At 39.9% G+C, this 16543-nt stretch overlaps 1 protein-coding gene across 4 annotated transcripts in view; it reads left to right on the forward strand.

The window, feature by feature from the left end:
• Positions 1 to 16543, forward strand: part of RC3H1 (ring finger and CCCH-type domains 1) — a 95352-nt gene that overhangs the window by 17431 nt on the left and 61378 nt on the right. For 3 of the 4 annotated variants that reach the window (XM_025365370.1, XM_025365379.1, XM_025365388.1), the window contains exon 1: positions 11227 to 11750. In XM_025365370.1, the coding sequence (XP_025221155.1) occupies positions 11520 to 11750 (231 nt within the window). In that variant the 5' untranslated portion in view covers positions 11227 to 11519. Of the gene's footprint in view, positions 1 to 11226; positions 11751 to 16543 lie in introns of those variants that run through there. The other variant, XM_025365361.1, reaches the window with a different exon arrangement.

Below are 16543 nucleotides of genomic sequence, written 5' to 3' on the forward strand. Positions count from 1 at the left end.
TTAGCCAGGCATGGTGATATGCACCTGTGGTCCCAACTACTTGGGAGGCTGAGGTGGAAGGATCACTTGAGCCCAGGAGATCAAGGCTGTAGTAAGCCGTGATCACACCACTGCACTCCAGCCTAGGCGACAGAGTGACCCTGTCTCCACACAAAAAAAAAAAAAAAAAAAAAAAAAAAAAAAAAAAAAAAAGGTTATAATTCAATTGAGAGAACCTTTCAAATTTCTGTGTCAATATTACATGTTTTCTCAAAAGACTATGAAATTTATATATGTAAAACTATCTTAATTATATAATCACCAGATTATTATTAAATAACAAACCACTCTAAAATTTAGCTGCTTAAAGCAACCATTTTATTCGCTTACAATTCTGTGAGTCAGCAATTTGGACTGAGTTTAGTTTGGTAGTTCTGCTGGTCTCCCCTGAGGCCACTTGTGTAGCTGCAATCATCTGACAGCTCAAATTAGGACTGGTTTTAGGGATCTGAGATATTATAAAACAGCTTTTCTTTGTTTCATGTACTCTTGTCCTCAGACAAGCTAGTTCAAGCTTCCTGCAAAGTCTCTTGAGACCTAGGCTCTGAAACTCTCCCAGTATCATCACTTCTGTTGCATGCGACTGTTGAAAGTAAGTCAGGGCCACCCACGTTGAAGAATGGGGGAAATAGACCCAATGTCACTATTTTCTCTATGGTTTTTAATACTTAGGAAGCTGTCCTGTATATGTTAGCAAATCTATCAAGCTGGAGTATTCATGTGTTCTCTAATAGTGGCCTCCCGAGTACCTGGGATTACAAGCACCCTCCACCATGTCTGGCTAATTTTTGTATTTTTAGTAGAGACGGGGTTTCACTACGTTGGCCAGGCTGGTCTCGAACTCTCCTGACCTCAGGTAATCTGTCACTTCAGCTTCCCAAAGTGTTGGGATTACAGGCATAAGCCACCATGCCTGGCAATTCCCCATGCTTTTATCACAGTAATTGGTATGTTACTCAGTCACTGACAAAGAGAACAAAAGGTTTGGTGGGGAGGAGATGAACTTGGATGACTTAGTAGTCAACTGGTTATATGGCCCTGGCACTCAGAAGAGAAGTCTGAACTTGAGAGAGACATTTGGAGGTCAGCAGGATCTAGTTGGTAGTTGAAAACATAAAAACAGATGAAATTACTCAGGGAAACTCTCTAGGGAAGAGAATTGAGAAAGGAATTCTAAGAACCGCCACTATTCCAAGTATGGATAGAGAAGAAGAAGCCCTCAATAGATATGGGCAAGGAGTGGCCTGCCAATTATTGGACAGTATGTTATATAGAAGCCAGAAAAGGGCAACTTTTGTAGGAGTAACTTTAATATTAAATGCTGTATAGAAAGAAGTAAAATAAGAATTGAGATATGACTCTTGAATTTCATAAAGTTCTTAATGTGCCTGTTAAGAGTTATTTCAAAATAGTGGTGGATGGAAACAGGGACAAGGATTGAATGACTCTTTTTTAGATAAGACAAGTTAGAGACAAATTTCTTTCAGCTCCTGAACAAACATTGAAGCATGCTAGTGGGAAAAGAACTAATAATGAAGGATAAGTTGAAAAAACAGAATATTAGTGCTACCCTCTAAAATGTCTTAATTTCATCATATTCCTTAGGATTCTGTAGGATAGTATTTAACAACCTGAAACATACATTTATTAGGCACAGGTTAGATTTTCTTTTTATTGTGGTTATTTGTCCCTGCATTCCAAATTATTATTTGCCAAGTCAGATTTGTGTGTCTCAAAATAACTTATGGAGACAACAGGAGTAAACTTCCTTTATAAAAATGAACCATTATTGCAGCAAGAGGACTGATTTCAAAAGATGACCTGGAGAACTATTTAGTCTTATTAAAGTATTTGGCCTCATCTTCAAAATTTATTCATGAATCTTTCATTTTGGGACTGAAATATCTTTCTGATTTAGAAAAGAAGCTTAATTAAGAAGGAGATGTCAACTTTTACCTCCCCTGCCCCCAACAGCAACAAAAAAAATAATTTCATAAATTTGTGATTAATTTAAAAGCAGTTAAGGTAATGAATAAACTATTTTGTAAAATTTTTTGACGGTAATGAGTAAACTGAAATGCTCAATGTATACTAAAAATACTTCTGATCTTAGTAATCAGTTTTATTACATCCTTAGTGTTTGTACTAACACTAAATTGGTGATTATATATTTACTTGACAGTATAGTATATGTAATATTCAACAGAGTGTTAATGCAAAAACTGAAAAAATTAAAACATTTTGCTTTTTTGCTTAATTGGTAAATTTTCCTTGCTACTACCTTTAAAGATGATGCTTTTGGCTGGGCGTGGTGGCTCACGCCTATATAATCCCTGCACTTTGGGAGGCTGCGGCTGATCATTTGAGGCTAGGAGTTTGAGACCTGGCCAACGTGGTGAAACCCCATCTCTACTAAAAATACAAAAATTAGCCAGGCATGGTGGTGCACACCTGTAATCCCAGCTACTCTGCACAAGAATGGCTTGAACCTAGGAGGTGGAGGTTGCAGTGAGCCAAGATCGTACCACTGCACTCCAGCCTGGGCAACAGAATGAGAATCTGTCTCAAAAACACAAAAACAGAAAAAGATGATGCCTTTGAGTCTGGTCACATCATTCTGCCACCTCTTTGATAACTACTGGGGGCTAACACCCTCTTTAGTGTAGCACATTTATATATAATGCATAACTTGAACCTGGAGATTCAAACTATATACATAAAGTTAAAGACTGTCGTATTTTCTCAGGCACTTTGTTTCAAACTCAGGTCAAGCGGCTTCTCCATGAATGATTTTGTCCTTTCTTACTACTTCTTCTCCTAAATCTGGCAGTAGGTTGGAGATAGAAATTTTTCTTTTTGCCTCTGAACGCTGAAAAAGTAAGCAACCTGAACTAACCCCTTGAACTTTCCTCAGCCTTTCTTTATCAACTTCTATTTTTCAAGCTATTTTTCCCTCTAACTCAGAAGCCCTTCTCTTTATGCCTGTCCCAAGTATTTACCATTTGTACTAACATAATCATATTAAATTATTTATATCCAGGATGTTGTATATATAGGGTTACAATTCAGTCCATACATTTTGGGAAGAGGTATTTTTACAATCAAAACTGGGTCTTTCTTCACAAGATATTACTGCTGGAAAAACCTTGAGCCTCCTCAAATTTTAGACTCTATTTCCACTGTAAATTAGTTGATGCTCTGCTGAGGATTAAAAAATTAAGTGTTATAATAGGCCTTCATTAGTTTTCTTCTTTGTGTTTTTGTCTCCTGCTTCTAGCTTCATTTTTCAAGACAGTGAAACATTTTCTCTTCTCTGATGTGGCTCTACATGCTGGTTGCTATGGAAATGTTCCAGAGCAATGAAAAATTAAGTTAAGGTCAAGAATAATGAGTTAAAATCTCATCTCATGGGACATGGTGGGAAGAGAGCCAAGATTTTCTTCTTACAATGTGGTTTTGTTTGATAAAACATTTTTCACAGGCCAACTTATACTTCAAATATGTAAGACCTGGTGTTAATCCCAGCTCAACAGTTTATTGATTTGGGGCCGTTACTTAATGTGCCAAACCTCGAGTTATCATCTGTAAAATGGGCATAGTAATGCCTCAGAGGAGTGCCTAGCTCAGAGTAGATACTTGAATTTTAATTTCCATTTTTCTCTCTCTGAATCAGGAACATATAAAACGAACCTATAATAGAGGAGATGGTAATAAATGTGTGATACATTTAAATGAAATCTTCACAGCAATGTAATTTATCTATTTAATAGGGCTATTGCTGTGCTCATAGAACAGATTTGAATAGTTTCTATGTTTCTACATTATTACTTAACATTTTTGAAAACTAAGACTATTAAAAAGCCCTTAATGACTATTTTAACAGCTTTATTGAAGTGTAATTTACATACCATAAAATTCACTTATTTTAAATACACAAATGATTTTTAGTAAATTTACAGAGTTGTGCAACCATTACTACAATCCAATTTTAAGGCATTTCTGTCACTCCCAAGAGCTCCCTTGCCATAATTACTATAAACTTTTATTCGTGAGGTGGCACAAATTAGAGAGTTTAAAAGTACCAGCTTGGGAGTTTGGCTGGCCTGAGTTTGAGTCTTAATCCTGCCATTTTCTAGCTTTGTGACTTGGGTACTTTGGTTTCCTTATCTTTAAAGTGGGGATAATAACTACATTACAGTGTTACTGTGAACATTAATTAGATACTGTATATAGCTCACTGAAAGTTTAGTGTCCTAGTTTTTGCTTCACAGATGTTGGTTATTGGTGGTAGTTCACATTGTGGACATTTAAATAAGAGAAACATCTGAAAACGCCTAGCACAGTGACTGACACATGATTGATTTTTAGAAAACAAAGCTGTTTTACATCTTTCCAGATGCATCGTGTCATCACAATTTTGTCTGTAGTAGCTCATTGGCAATGTTTTAATCATACTTAAACATCAGTGCTCACAATATGTAGTTATTTGTTATTTTGCAGAGGCATGCATTTGAATTTAATAGCTAAGGGAGCTGTTAAGACTTGGAGTTTGGTATCTACAAAGTAGTCACTTAGCTGGTGGACCCAGGCAGTAGTCTTGTTGTTTATAATTCCTATCTTTCTTTCTCTCTTCTTTTTTTTTTTTGAGACCGAGTTTTGCTCTTAATGCCCAGGCTGGAGTGCAATGGCGTGATCTTGGCTCACCGCAACCTCCGCCTCCCAGGTTCAAGCGATTGTCCTCCCTCGGCCTCGCGAGTAGCAGGGATTACAGGCATGCGCCACCACGCCCTGCTAATTTTTTTATTTTTAGTAGAGACAGGATTTCTCTATGTTGGTCAGGCTGGTCTCAAACTCCCGACCTCAGGTGATCTGCCAGCCTCAGCCTTCCAAGGTGCTGGGTTTACAGGCGTGAGCCACAGTGCCCAGCATTTTTTTTTTTTTTTTTTTTCCAGAGATGGGGTTTCACTCTGTTGCCCAGGCTGGAGTGCAGTGGTGCAGTCATAGCTCACTGAAACCTTGAACTCCTGGGATCAAGCGTACCTCCCACCTCAGCCTCCTGAATAGCTGGGACTACAAGTACTTGCCACCACACTCTGCTCATTTTTTATTTTGCTTATAGAGACAAGGTCTTGCCTTGTTGGCCAGGTTGATCTCAAACTCCTGGTCTCAAGTGATCCTCCCACCTCAGCCACCCAAAAGTGCTGTGATTGTAGGTGTGAACCACAGCACCCAGCCAAAATAATTTTTTTATTTTGATATTAAGATCTTTATTTCTTTCTTAAGAAAAAAAAACTGAGTGAAGTCAAATGGTAATATTATTGATAAAAGTTTAGAGATTTAAGAAAGTGATGGTTCTTAACCAGAATTTAGACATTTGGATAAATTAATAGTGGAATGTCAAATGTGATATTCTGTACTGTAGCTTCTTCAGTCAATGCCATGAACAAGGCATATAACCAAATAAAGCAGTCTTTTCAGTGTTTTCTATGAGCACTCTTTAGTGGTGTAAAAATGTGTATATATAATTGGGGAAATTATATGGTATTTTTGAACTTGGGTCTTAGGTCAGACCCTTGAACTGATTGCTGTTTAATTGTCATGTATATTCTGTATTATCAATTATCAACAGTAAAATCTCTGATTGTCATTTTTGTAGGAGAGGAGTCCTTATTTAAACTGATGGAGAAACTAATCATTGCTTTCATACTTGAGCAGCAGTGTCACTCTTTTTGATCATTTTGGAAATAAAGAGGGCTCATCATTTGTCTTCTGTTTCAGTTAGGAAGGTTCCAGTAGAAATACTTCTAATTAATTAGATTTGACCTGGCCCCCAACAGTTTATCTGCAGGCTTTGAATGCATGTGCTTTGATTAGTAGAATTATTTACAGCTATTTTTGTTTTGTGGCCTTTTTTAGTTTGCTGACATACCGTGTTCTGAGGAAGTTCAAAAAATCTGGATGTTGGTATATTAATAATTTTATTTCATATGTTTACTTTTGACTGAAAGAATACTTATTATATTTACTAAATCATGTCTTTTGTGGTTTAGATACATGTTGTGGTTGAAGAGTATATAAACTGTCTTCAAGAAGCTTGGAGAATGTTTGGAAGAATGAGTTTAGAGAAAGATACTTAAAGAATGAGGAAATGGAAATTCTTCTTAGATCTACTGTCTACAATTAACTGACACTTTGAGTCTCTAAAAAATCTTTGCCTTGTGATTTTTTAAGTCCTGAAATAGGGTCATCTAAGAGTGACTTTTTGTTATTAATCATCAAATTTCCCAAAGTCAAGCTTTAAGAATATTATTTTCCCCTTGGTCTCTCAAACCTGTGTTTGTGGTCAAAATAATGCTTTTATTTTTAATGAAGAACTGATTGCTGATATTCCTATTTTTATTATATCAAGTTGTTTATAGTTGTGTCAAAGAACTATTTTACTAGAAAATTTAAGAGATTAACAACTACATACCTTACTTTACAAAGTTAATACAGGTGGAAGTGATAAACAAAATTAATAAAGGAATGCTAATTCTTTGAAGGGATAAGTTACAGACTATTTTAAGATTCTTAAATTTCGAAAAGAACTAATAAGTTTTCATGATTTGGCTATCTAAATAAGTAAAAGAAGATTAATAAGGACAAATGTTTTGAATTGTTTTAGAGTGATTATCTTAAGAAGCTTAAATTGTACTCTAAGTGTACTCTAGCTTTGTGTTACTCTTTCAATTTATTTGTACTTATATAAGTAATTCATGATTACATACATTTTGTAAGTTGCCCAACTGTGTAACTGCCATTAAGATTTTTGTTTTGTTTTGTTTTGTTTTGTTTTAGGCAGGATCTCGCTCCGTTGCCCAGGCTGGAGTGCAGTGGAGCAAACTTGACTTGCTACAGCTCTGACCTCCTGGGCTCAGGCAATCTCTTTCCTCAGCCTCCATATAGCTCCATATGGGACTAAAGGTGCCCATGTCCAGCTATATTTTTTATTTTTCTGTAGAGACGGGGCCTCACTTTATTGCCCAGGCTGGTCTCAAACTCCTGGGCTCAAGAGATCCACCTGTCTCCACCTCCCAGAGTGCTGAGATTAGAAGTGTGAACCACTATGCCTGGCAGTGCTGTTAAGTTTTGTTACCCAAAAAAATCCAGAGTTCCTTTGCCTATCAAGTAACAAATGACTCCACAAGAACACAGATCTTGATCAATAGATGTTTTATTACTTGTCACAAGTAAGGAGAGCACTGGGCATATTCTCCAAAGCAGTGGCTCTCTGAGGGAAAGTGAGAGGAGGATTTTATGGGGCGATGGAGAGGGAAGAGAGGGTATGTCACTGCATATAGAGGAGGGGTCCCAGTGGTGCACATACAGTGAGTCTTTATGCCTGGGTGTAGGTCACATGCTATGGTAGTGAAGCTGTAGCTTCTCCCAGGATGGAGACTTTAGCATGGTAATGAGGAAAGCTCACCCTGGTTTATCTGTGAGTTGCCAGGGTCTGTGAGGAACTGGTTCCAGTCATCTAGTTGATGCATTCTACACAGGGTTTAGGCAAAAATAGGCTGCAAGGCAGGAGGCTATAAAACAGGCCGATTGTTCAAGTTGATTAATTCCTATAGTCCATGAAGACCTTGCTGTCTGCTTACAGCTTGTTGAGTGTCTTTTCAGACCTTTTTCTTCCATCCATTTACATATATTAATACATAGACTAATATGTAAGGGTTCTTTTCCCTCAGCACAAGTGATGTAATATGTATTGGTCTGCAAGTCTTGTTTTTTGTTTTGTTTTTGTTTTTTTACTTAATGTATTTTGAGTCTCTTTCCATACATTTTCATAGCACTGGTATGTCTCTGTTTATCTAGAGTGCAATGGTGTGATTTCGGCTCACCGCAACCTCCCCCTCCCGGGTTCAAGCAGTCCAATTGCCTCAGCCTCCCGAGTAGCTGGGATTACAGGTGCCCATCACCACGCCAGGCTAATTTTTGTATTTTTAGTAGAGATAGGGTTTCACCATGTTGACCAGGTTGGTCTCAAACTCCTGACCTCAGGTGATCCGCCTGCCTCGACCTCCCAAAGTGCTGGGATTACAGGCGTGAGCCGCCACACCCAGCCCAATTTTTTCAATTACATCGATTTCTAGTCTTTTAAATCTTATTATAAATACCTTGTAAAATTTATTATCTTTCTTTAATATGGACAATCACTGTAATCAATCTGTTTTCCATATTAGAGTTTTTGCGTATCAGGTTTTCTTAAAGTAAGCATCATGCTGGTGTATCAGCATATGAGTGCTTTAGGGCCCAAGAGTGAGAATAGGCATATAGTTGTTACTCTTCCTAGTTGAGCGTTGAAGGAGATCATAGTGGACTGTGTGTGACTGGTGAGAATAATATCACAGGATAACTTTCAAAACAATAAAGTGAGTCACCTCCTGCCCCTTCAGTGGCTTTACACTACTCTTCACATAGTAACCAAATACCATCATATAAGTTAGAAGATCCTGTGTTCTTTGGTCCTTGCTCATTCTTTTTTTTTTGAGACTGAGTCTCGCTCTGTCGCCCAGGCTGGAGTGCAGTGGCACAATCTCTGCTCACTTCAAGCTCTGCCTCCCAGGTTCATGCCATTCTCCTGCCTCAGCCTCCCAAGTAGCTGGGACTACAGGTGCCTGCCACCATGTCCGGCTAATTTTTTTGTATTTTTAGTAGAGATAGGGTTTCACCGTGTTAGCCAGGATGGTCTCAATTTCCTGACTTCATGATTTGCACACCTTGGCCTCCCAAAGTGCTGGGATTATGCGTGTGAGCCACCGCGCCCAGCTGGTCCTTGCTAATTCTTTAGTCTCATCTCATACCTCTTGCTGTCTATTCTGTGTTTTGTTTGGTTTTGGTTTCACTGTTGTTTTTCTTTTTTTTAGCTCCCCATTTGTACTATATTCTTTTTTTTTTTGGAAAAGGAGTTTTGCTCTTGTTTACCAGGCTGGAGTGCAGTGGCGCGCCCTCTTGGCTCACCGCAACCTTCGTCTCCCAGGTTCAAGTGATTCTCCTGCCTCAGCCTCCCAAGTAGCTGAGATTACAGGCATTGTGCCACCATGCCTGGCCAATTTTGTATTGTTAGTAGAGACAGGATTTCTCCATGTTGGTCAGTCTGGTCTCAAACTCCTGACCTCAGGTGATCAGCCTGCCTCTGCCTCCCAAAGTGCTGGAGATTACAGGTGTGGGCCACCGTGCCTGGCCTCATCTATACTATATTCTTTCTAGTCTCAGAATCTATGGTTATGCTGTTTCTTTACCTAGAATCTATATCACACATATTAAACATTCTTCCCTTAACTTTCACTCAGCAGTCATCTTCAAAATCTTTCCATAAATATCACTTAACTATACATCAGCTCTACCCTAATTTGGTCAGGTTGCCTCTGTTATATATGCTTGTATCTCCCTATACTTTACCTACATATCACTTACCATAACTTGCAATCATATATTTAGTTGTGTGATTGCTGTTAATATGTTTAGTGAAAGAAACAGTGCAAGCTCCATGTGGACTTAGAATGACTTATAATTTTTTATCCCTAGTACTGAACACATAGTAAAGACCAGTAAAACATTTTTGTGTCATCTAACTAAATTTAATTTTTCCTGGGAATGGAATAGTATTTCTTTTTGTTCTTTTTTCTTTTTTCTTTTTGTTTTTGAGATGGGGTCTTGCTTTGTCACCCAGGCTAGAGTGCAGTCACATGTTCGTGGCTCAAGGCAGCCTCAAACTTCTGGGCTCAAGTGATCCTCCTACCTTAGCCCTTAGCTTCCTGGGTCGCTGGGACCACAGGTGCATGCCACCACGCCTGGCTAATTTTTGTAGAGACAGGGTCTTCCTGTATTACCTAGGCTGGTCTCAAACTCCTGGGCTCAAGCAATCCTCCCATCTCAGCCTCTCAAAGTGCTGGAATTATAGGCATGAGCCATCACACCCAGCCTGAAAAATTTGTATGAGTCTGTTGAGATTGTGGTATAAATACAGAGGAAACATATGTTTGTGTAAATTGTTTTTACTTTTAAAATATTCTTATGTTGTCAAAAGTTTTTTTTTGTTTTGAGATGGAGTCTCACTGTGTCGCCCAGGCAGGAGTGCAGTGGTGGATCTCGGCTCACCGCAACCTCCACCTCCTGGGTTCAAGCAGTTCTCCTCACTCAGCTTCCCGAGTAGCTGGGATTACAGCCACGCACCACCACACTGGCTAATTTTTTATATTTTTGGTAGAGATGGGGTTTCACCATGTTGGCCAGTCTGATCTCGAACTCCTGACCTCAAGTGACCCACCCACCTCAGCCTCCCAAAGTGCTGGGATTACAAACCTGAGACACCGCGCCTTATCATCAAAAGTTATTTATGTCTTGGTCGTTAATTCTTCCCTCCCTCTACCCCCTTCCCCAACAAAGCTTTTTTTTTTTTTTTTTCTGAGACTGAGTTTCGCTCTTGTTCCCCAGACCAGAGTGCAATGGCAGATCTCGGCTCACTGCAACCTCTGCCTCCTGGGTTCAAGTGATTCTCCCACCTCAGCCTCCTGAGTAGCTGGGATTACAGGCGCCTGCCACCACGCCTGGCTAATTTTTGTATTTTTAGTGGACATGGGGTTTCACCAGGTTGGCCAGGCTTGTCTCGAACTCCTGACCTCGAGGAATCTGCCCGCCTTGGCCTCCCAAATCGCTGGGATTACAGGCGTGAGCCACTGTACCCAGCCAAGATTAATTTTTAGATATATTTATTTTTTAAAAATTAGAGATTTAGCCGGGCATGGTGGCTCACACCTGTAATCCCAGCACTTTGGGATGCCGAGAGGGGAGGATCACCTGAGGTCAGGAGTTCGAGACCAGCCTGACCAACATGGAGAAACCCCCTCTCTACTAAAAATACAAAATTAGTCAGGCATGGTGGCGCATGCCTGTAATCCCAGCTACTTGAGAGGCTGAGGCAGGATAATTGCTAGAACCCAGGAGATGGAGGTTGCACCATTGCACTCCAGCCTGGGCAACAAGAGTGAAATTCCATCTCAAAAAAAAAAAAAAAAATCAGGGACTTAGGGACTGGGGTCCTGGATGGAACTTTATTACTACAAATCTCCTCTCAGGCAGGGGACTACTTCCCATCTCTAAAATGAGGGAATGGAACTAGATGTTTTATCATGGCTGTAATTCTGTAAAAGTGTAAAAAGATGGATTACAGTAATACAAATATGGTATAAAAAGTTGTGAAATAAGACTGGACTTGTGGTTCTTTTTCAACAGTTTAATTGAAAAGAAAGACACTCAATTTTTTTCCTTTTTCTTTGTTTTCCAGGTTATATTTCACACTATGTGCTGACTGTATCTACAGAAGATATTTAAAAAAAAAAAAAGATAAACTTTTTTTCAAAGATTTTGATTCCAGTGGAATCTTTGCTTTAGATTTGCGTGTGTGTTTGTGTTCGTGAATTGTAACTCCAGAAGCAATGCCTGTACAAGCTCCACAATGGACGGATTTCCTCTCCTGCCCAATTTGCACTCAGACTTTCGACGAAACAATTCGAAAGCCCATCAGTTTGGGTTGTGGCCATACTGTCTGCAAGATGTGCCTGAATAAACTCCACCGCAAGGCTTGCCCATTTGACCAGACCACTATCAATACAGACATTGAGCTCCTCCCTGTGAACTCAGCATTGCTGCAGCTCGTGGGTGCTCAGGTAAGATGGGTGACTTAATACTTTTACATTTCTCTCTCTCTCTTTCTCTCTCTCTGTCTCTCTTTCTCTCTGTGTGTGTGTGTGTGTGTGTGTGTGTGTGGTGCGTGTTTTTCTCCTGAGAGAAACCTGTTGAATTAAAATTGGGTAACATTGCCTTCTATTTAAATAGGTATAATTCTGTTTGGTACTGTAAATCCTTTATTTCAGCATGTTAGATTTATTGTGGGGTAGTCCAGTGCTTTTTAGTCATAGTACAGTAGCATCCATTTAATCTTGTCAGATATTCAATAAACCTAGCTATGCAGATCACTAGAGAAACCTAAGGCCGGGTGTGATGGCTCATGTCTGTAATCCCAGCACTTTGGGAGGCCAAGGCGGGTGGATCATTTGAGGTCAGGAGTTTGAGACCAGCCTGGCCAACATGGTGAAACCCTGTCCCTACTGCAAATACAAAAAAATGAGCTGGGTGTGGTGGTGTGTGCCTGTAATCCCAGCTACTTGGGAGGCCGAGGTACGAGAATCCCTTGAACCCAGGAGGTGGAGGTTGCAGTGAGCCAAGATCGCGCCACTGCACTCCAGCCTGGGTGACAGAGTGAGACCTTGTCTCAAAAAAAGAAAAGAAACCTAAGAGGTAAGTCATAAGGACCTTTTTTAACATTAAGAAAACTATTGTTCATAAAACCACTGCACTTTACTCAGTAGTGAAGGTGCAGCTGCTTCAGGCAGTTTTACTCAGTAGATATTAACTGAAATGAAAGATGAGAAAGGTGACAAAAACTATAGCACAACGTTTGGGAACCATTAGAACACGCTTAATGCTTTATAGACTCAAAAATGGTTAAGATAGTAAATTTTGTGTTATGTATATATTATCACAATAAAAAAGATTTCCTAAATTTTCCTTTCATCTAAAAGGAAAAAGAAAAAATAAATTTAAATTAGACTTTAAAATATATCATCACCAATTTGTCCTAGGAATGTAAGGTTGATTTAACATCTGCAAACCAATTAATATAATTCACTATATCAGTAAAAGTTGCAAAATTGCACACATACGATCATCTCAATAGACACAGAAAAAGCATTTGGCAAAATCCAGTACCTTTTCATAATAAAAGCACTGAAACAACTAGGAAAAAAACTTCAACCCAAAGGACATGGTTGAAAAACCCACAGCAAGGCCGGGCGCGGTGGCTCAAGCCTGTAATCCCAGCACTTTGGGAGGCCGAGACGGGCGGATCACGAGGTCAGGAGATCGAGACCATCCTGGCTAACACAGTGAAACCCCGTCTCTACTAAAAATACAAAAACTTAGCCGGGTGAGGTGGCGGGCGCCTGTAGTCCCAGCTACTCGGGAGGCTGAGGCAGGAGAATGGCATGAACCCGGGAGGCGGAGCTTGCAGTGAGCTGAGATCCGGCCACTGCACTCCAGCCTGGGTGACAGAGCGAGACTCCGTCTCAAAAAAAAAAAAAAAAAAAAAAAAGAAAAACCCACAGCTAACATACTGAATGGCGAAAGACTAGAAGCTTTTTCTTTAAGATCAGGAATGAGTTAAGGATCTCCACTCTTAACTATTTCTGTTGAACATCATACAGGACCTTCTAGTCAGGGCAATTAGGCAAGTAAATTAAACCAATGACATTCAGATAAGAAGTAAAAAATAAAAACAATCTCATTCACAGATGGCATGGTCTAATATATAGAAAATGTTAAGGAATCTACAAAGGAAAAGCTATTAGAAACAAAAAACTAGGCAAAGTTGTAGGATATAGGATGAATATATAAATATCAGTTGTCTGAAAGAGCAAAAGTGTTTCTAAGGTGTAAAAATGTGTTTACAGTGTTTCATAATTTCTTTCTTTCTTTTTTCTTTACTCTGTCATCCAGGCTGGAGTACAGTGGCATCATCTTGGCTCACTGCAATCTCCGCCTCTCAGGTTCAAGTGATTCTCGTGCTTCAGCCTCCCAAGTAGCTGGGATTACAGGTGTGTACCACCATGCCCAGCTAATTTTTGTATTTTTAGTAGAGACAGGGTTTCGCCACATTGACTATGCTGGTCTCAAACTCCTGGCCTCAAGTGATACACCTGTCTCGACTTCCCAGAGTACTGGGAATACAGGCATGAGCCACCATACCCAGCTAGTGTTGCATACTTTCATCCATATAATACATTAATAATAGTTTTCTTACACACATAAGAAAGACTTTCTGGCACATAGTAGGCCCTTAATGAAGATTTGTTAAATAAATAATATATATGTTGTATTTCTATACATTAGCAATGGACAATCTGAAAATAGAAATCAATTTCATCTACAAGAGCATTAAAATATTAAGAATATATTTAACAAAAGAAATGTAAAATTAGGCTGGGTGCAGTGGCTCATGTCTGTAATCCCAATAGTTTGGGAGGCCGAGGCTAGCAGATCTCTTGAGGCCAGGAGTTCCAAGACCAGCCTGGCCAACAAGGTGAAACCCCATCTCTACCAAAAAAATACAAAAATTAGCCAGGCGTGAAGGTGCCCACCTGTAATCCCAGCTACTTAGGTGGCTGAGGCATGAGACTCGCTTGAACCCAGTAGGCAGAGGTTGCAGTGAGCTAAAATCATGCTACTGCCCTCCAACCTGGGTGACTCTGTCAAAAAAAAAAAAAAAAAAGTAAAACTATATTTTGAAGACTACAGATCATTGTTTAAAAGAAACTTAAAACTTGAATAAACATTTACTCATATTAACTCAAAATGGATCAAAGGCTAAATATAAGAACTAAAACTACTAAACTCTTAGAAGAAAATATAGACGTAAGTCTTCATGACCATGGAGTAGGCAGTGGGTTTTTTTAAGATATGACACCAAAAAGCACAAGGAACAAAAGAAAAAGATAAGTTGAACTTCATCAAAATTAAAAACTGTGTTTCAAAGATATGAACAATTGGCCGGACACAGTGGCTCACGTCTGTAATCCCAGCACTGTGGGAGGTCAAGATGGATGGATCATTTGAGACCGGCCTAGGCAACATGGCAAAACCCCATCTCTACAGAAAATACAAAAAAAAAAAAATTGCTGGGTATGGTGGCACACATTCCCACCTGTCTGTGAGGCTGAGGTAGGAGCATCACCGGAGCCCAAGAGGCCAAGATGGATGGATCATTTGAGACCCACCTAGGCAACATGGCAAAACCCCGTCTCTACAGAAAATTAAAAAAAAAAAAAAAATTTGCTGGATGTGGTGGCACATGCCTGTAGTCCTACCTATCTATGAGACTGAGGTGGGAGCATCACCTGAGCCTGATCACCCGATCGAGGCTGCAGTTGAGCCTCGATCACAGCACTACGCTCTAGCTTGGGCGACAGAATGAGACCGTATCTCAAAAACAACAGTGACAACAAAAAAAAAAGATACCAACAAGAAAGCAAAATGAACAACCCACAGAATGTGAGAAAACAATTGTAAAATCCTATTTCTGATAAAGACTTACATGTAAAATATATAAGGAACTCGTAAACTCAGTGATAAAAAGACAACCCAATTTTTAAAATGGACAAAGAGCTGAACAATCACCTCGTCAAATAGATTATACAGATGGCAAATCAGCAAAATGAAAAGTAGCTGAGCAGTTTGTCTTTAAGTAATTGCAAATTAAAGCAAGTGAGAAACCACTACACACAAATTAGAATGACCAAAATCCAAAACATTAGCAACACCAAATGCTGGTGAGGATATGGAGCAACAAAAACTCTCATCCTTTTGGAAATGAAAAATGGGATAGCCACTTTGCAAGACAGTTTGGCAGTTTCTTTACAAGCTTAACAAAATAGGTATTTACCCAGTTAACTTGAAAATTTGGCCGGGCGCGGTGGCTCAAGCCTGTAATCCCAGCACTTTGGGAGGCCGAGACGGGCGGATCACGAGGTCAGGAGATCGAGACCATCCTGGCTAACACGGTGAAACCCCGTCTCTACTAAAAAATACAAAAAACTAGCCGGGCGCAGTGGCGGGCGCCTGTAGTCCCAGCTACTCGGGAGGCTGAGGCAGGAGAATGGCGGGAACCCGGGAGGCGGAGCTTGCAGTGANATCTTTCAGTTTCGTTTGTTTGCTTTTTTTTTTTTTTTTTTTTTTTTTTTTAGAAGGGGGTTCCCCTTCCCCCCCCAGGGGGGGGGGGGGGGGGGGACCCAAAAAAAAAAAAAAAAAAAAAAAAAAAAAAAAGAAAATTTATGTCTACACAGAAACCCGCACATGACTATTTATAACAACTTTATTCATGATTGCCAAAAAATGGAAGCCGTTGAGATATCTTTTAATAGGTGAATGGATAAACAGTGGTATATCCATACAATGGAACATTGTATAAAATGAAGTAATAAAAAGACATAGCTGTCAAGTCACAAAAAGACATAGATACATCTCAATGTATATCATTGCTAAGTGAAAGATACCAGTATGAAAAGGCCACATACTGTATGATTCCAATTTTATGATATCTGTAAAAGGCAAAACCAGGCCGGGCGCGGTGGCTCAAGCCTGTAATCCCAGCACTTTGGGAGGCCGAGACGGGCGGATCACGAGGTCAGGAGATCGAGACCATCCTGGCTAACATGGTGAAACCCCGTCTCTACTGAAAAATACAAAAAACTAGCCGGGCGCGGTGGCGGGCGCCTGTAGTCCCAGCTGCTCGGGAGGCTGAGGCAGGAGAATGGCGTGAACCCGGGAGGCGGAGCTTGCAGTGAGCAGAGATCCGGCCACTGCACTCCAGCCTGGGCGGCAGAGCGAGACTCCGTCTCAAAAAAAA

The sequence above is a fragment of the Theropithecus gelada genome, chromosome 1 (genome assembly GCF_003255815.1).
Source record: "Theropithecus gelada isolate Dixy chromosome 1, Tgel_1.0, whole genome shotgun sequence".
NCBI classification, from domain to species: Eukaryota; Metazoa; Chordata; class Mammalia; order Primates; family Cercopithecidae; genus Theropithecus; species Theropithecus gelada.